The sequence below is a fragment of the Acyrthosiphon pisum genome, chromosome A1, assembly GCF_005508785.2.
Source record: "Acyrthosiphon pisum isolate AL4f chromosome A1, pea_aphid_22Mar2018_4r6ur, whole genome shotgun sequence".
NCBI classification, from domain to species: Eukaryota; Metazoa; Arthropoda; class Insecta; order Hemiptera; family Aphididae; genus Acyrthosiphon; species Acyrthosiphon pisum.
The window spans coordinates 11,158,674-11,163,366 of record NC_042494.1 but is presented as its reverse complement, the minus strand read 5'-3'; the positions used below and the strand labels follow the sequence as shown (position 1 = coordinate 11,163,366).

General features: G+C 27.8%; 1 protein-coding gene across 1 annotated transcript; it reads left to right on the top strand.

The window, feature by feature from the left end:
* The first annotated feature begins 35 nt into the window (after positions 1-35).
* On the top strand, positions 36-1,705 carry LOC107884576. The gene is made up of 2 exons (XM_016806981.2): positions 36-577; positions 1,118-1,705. Exons 1-2 carry the CDS (start codon positions 499-501, stop codon positions 1,345-1,347), a joined length of 309 nt encoding a protein of 102 aa, XP_016662470.1. The 5' UTR covers positions 36-498; the 3' UTR covers positions 1,348-1,705.
* The last annotated feature ends 2,988 nt before the right edge of the window (positions 1,706-4,693 follow it).

Sequence of the window (4,693 nt, the reverse complement as noted above, 5' to 3'; positions counted from 1 at the left end):
TTAATCATGATATCAATTTTATTATGAGTATTAATTATGCGTATTAATGGAATTTACGTATTTAAAAACACGTAAATTAAAAAAAAAATAACGGTTTCTAATTTTTGATGTGAAACATCTTATGGCGCGGTACAGTAGTGAGACCGACTGTGGCGTGGCGACGCCCCACTCATAGCTCGTCGGCTCAATTCTCCGAAGCTCGGCGATTTCCTCTCTATATGTGCGCATTATCGGCTTATCTATTTTTATACGATTTATAAACGTATAATATGTGCACCTATATTGTTGCGTATAAATAAATTGATTGTATATTACGTTGATTATATTGTTACGTGTATGTATATTGTATATTATGTTGTTTTGAACGGACCGTTGTAATAACGATATATATTTTCTAAGGAAATATGAGTGACAGTGACAGTGAAAATATTACAAATATAATGGAACGAGACAGTGCACCGCCGCCAGAAAAAATAATTAAATTTCAAGTTAACCAAAATGCAGGTCGGAGTGAAATTTCTCCGTCATGTGCTTTTGATGTATATCCCGATTCACAATTTACTGATTCGAGAGAAAGGTTAGTTTGTTTATTTTAATAAGAATGATCTCTGTATACTGTATAACTTCGTCTTTATATTACAAGATAGTGAAGAAGTAAAATACTAATTAGATTAATAGATATTAGTAATAAATTTTGTTTATGACTTAATATATATGGTTAGTCAACGAAATGTGATGAGTGGTATTCGACAGGTGCTTATCGTGGTGCTATAGATAGCAACTTAACTCAATGATCTAAAATCTAAATGGACGCTTGTTATTGTTGAAGCGGTTATACTAAAAATTTGATTAGTAGATATTATTAAGGCCAGTTTAAAATGTTATAAATATAATTTGTGAAAAAATAGAATTCATTTTTCAATGGAATTCTATAAAAATATATTGTTAGAAAAATCTAACACGTCATGGGCAATCGCGTAAAATAAAACGCGATGTGCATGTGCGTGTTGAAAAAATACTTTTGATTTAAGTAATAATTTTATATCGATATATTAAATATATTATAATATATTATTTATATATACTGTTTTATATTATATTATATATATTATAACAGTGCTCTTAGTAAAAAAAGGTCGGCAACAACGATACAGGGAACAGCACCGCGAAGAACTAAAACAACTTGAAGCAGAAAGAAGGAAAAGTAAACAAAATGTACCTTTCCAACCTACGATAAGCTGTTCAGATTTTAATAGTACAAAACACATACTATTAAGTACTACTTTACGTACTACTTTCAGTTATCATCGTCCAATTGTTACATTGATACCAGCAATTGTACCATAAGAAGCATCAACTGCTACTGTCACAGAAATAACTGACGAAGCAACAGATAATATTGATTATAGAGTAGTTACATTATTACATTTGTATATTTTTTTATGTCTTTGTAAATCTTTTAAGTACTTCATATGCAAATAAAAAACAAAATAGACTTATGATATTAATTTAGAAATTATTACATAGTCATCTTATTCACCACCTATTTTTTACATTATTACAAAAAAAAATGTTTGATGTTTCATATCTGCCAGGCGTCCCGCGACAAGCTCACTTTTTTTCAGATTTCGTTATTGAATTTAATACCGGTTTCCAATTTTTTACGGTTTCCATTTTAAATTATAATACCGGTATCCAATTTTTTCCGCGGTTTCGGTTTTGACTTTAATACCGGTATCCAATTTTTTTCGGTTTCGTTTTTGATTACGATTTGGGTTTTAAAACAGTTTATATCGGTTTTTGAAATTGGTTTTGAAAACGGTTTTCTAGCCCTGCTATTTTTATTAATAAATTTCTAAGTAAAAAAATATAAAATCAGAAAAATAGATAAGCATAGATTATTTAGTGAAGAATTGAAATTGGCTTATAACAAAACACTATATTGAACGTATAGTGTTTGAAGTTGTGAGCATGTTTTAAACCAAAAACTAATCACGATCCAGCCCGCCTTAAAATTGTATTATTATTTACCATACATTGTAAAATTTTCCAATTATTTTGACTCTTTTTTATCTATATTTTTAATTATGTCCATGAGACATTTGTAAAATGTCTTGAATTATTTTTCAGTTAGAAATTTTTTTTTTTGTACCAAACATTTGAAATTTTAATAGAAGGTTCTCAACGAGTTTTTCTCCCTCTGTCATAAAAAAAGTTCAATGAAAAGTTATGCTTTTTAAAACAATGCGATATTTTCGATTTATATACATATATTTTAACTATTAAATCTGATTATTTATCTAGTGTGCTAGGATGACACAAGGTCTCCACTCAGAAATGTTTTTCGTATGAAATTATTTATCATTGAATTCAAATCTGACACATCCATTACAACGACATTCTCGAGAACTACTGTACAGCAGTGAGGTACCCACTTTCCACGTTTCTAACTACAATTATATTGATACGCGATTACTAAAAAAGTATGTACGTATGGCAAACAGAAAAATAAGTACATATCCTTGAAATAAATACTGAAATTACATGAACATTTTTACCTGAAGAACAATCTGTTCACTGTTGAATCTATTAAATATTTAACATATAAACCAACAGAATAACGTTGTTTATATGTGTTATTAGTTATACCAAAAACAATAGGAAACTTTCACATTATTGAATGAAACTAATTTTTACAGATTTATCAAAAAAATACACAGAATTGTATGACAAAGGTATGTATAATTATTCTTTGTGTACCTGTGTATTAAAGCTGTGTAGCACAGAAGACTGATATATTATGTTTTTATCTGTGCGGCACGGATACCTTTTTTTTAAATAAACAAATGATTTAAGTATTTGAATGAAAGTTAAAATAGTAAAATGAAATGAATGATGAAACTGGTAACTAGTTGCTCACTGTGCAACTTAAAGGTTTACTCTTTTCGGGTATTTTGAAAAAGTGCAAATCCATTTTTATTTTTCCCGAACACAACAGAACATTATACACGGTTAATTTATCTTCAATACAACTGGGTTTATTTTTGATATATTTTGAGTAAATCTTTCCCCATAAATGTTATAGATACAAGAGATTTAGAAATTTTTCGGAGGAAATCGTTCATCGTTTTATTTTTATTTTTTTATATTTATTTTTTACGGCTTTATGGAAGGGAAACATAAAGAACATACTCAAAAAATATAATACCAATTTATTTTGCAGATTCCGAAAAACCGGTTACTATTTTCTGTGAGAAATATATGAAGGAATCAGAGTTACCGTTTATTGAGAATTTGTTTGCAGTTGCATAAATATTTTGTTTACTTGTTTGAAGATAAATATTAATTAAGCTATATAATACAATTACATATTTTATTATATTATATTATATATTGAATTATAAATACTCTAATAATATAAATATAACTATAGTATATGTACTCTAATAATTCATATCATAATAAATTCGATGTTTACGACAAAAAATAATCCAACCAATACCGTATGTTACTTATATTAGATAGTATAAATTATAAATTAATAATATGTTTTATATTGTAATACTAATACATATTTAATAATAAAGGTTTGTCTATCTCAGCGATGTACCTTTTTTTCTACCCAATGATTGAATTCATAATTGAAGACATCCGTGATCCATCACATCCAGACTACAATGACTTCAAACAATGAATTCATTGATTTGTAACCAAATTTTTAAAATTTGCAACCTCGTTATACCAGAGTTATGGCCATTTCTAGATGAAGGGCTAGCTCTCCAACCAACTAAAATAGTTTTTGACTCTCGTATTAAGTTAGCATCATATCATACGCTTATTTGTTGGACACTGTTCAAATACTATTCAATTTTGTTGGACATTATTTTAGTAGTAGGCGCTTTTGAAAGTTCTGTACTGTTGTCTTAACTCAGCAACATAGCTGATTATACAATGTAGGTACCTACCTATACTTTATGAAAATGCGTATTATATTTATATTGTTTATAAATATTGTTAAAATAATAGTAACTAACTCATTATGATTCATGATATTATATTATATTCGTATATTCTTTACATATTTTAATATAAAATTAAATAACTTATACAATTGGTATTGTTTTTAATAAACTATCATATAGATTTTATTGTCATATACCAATCCTATTATTGTTTTTCAAATTTCTAAAATGATAAGAATTCAACGGAATTAAATTTCATAATTTGTAAATCATTAGTTTTAGATTCTATGGATATTCTACTGATGAGACCCCCGAGTCCGCCGCTAGACTTTGTCCGATAGGGCTGACGGTATTTTAAAATTATTTTGGTAAACGGTATACGTATACCGTAAGAAACCATCCAAACGGTATACCGTAAAAAATCGTCTAAACTGTATAGGTACCGCAAAAAACCGTCTAAACGCTATGCAACTTGAGTACTTAACATTTAGGTGAGTTACTTAGCTTCAAATTGATTACTTTTAAAGTTTAAACCTATACTGTAAAAGTGTAGAAAAATAAAGATATAAATTACCTGTTCATGTAATCATGTTGTTTTATAGGTGATAAATGTTGATAGCCGATAGGTAGGGACAGTTTAAAAAAACCCACTAGTTCTACTTATGTTTTTCAAAAAATTTAAGCAAAGTACAAGAGTTTACATAAATGAACTTAATTTTAAGTATAAAATA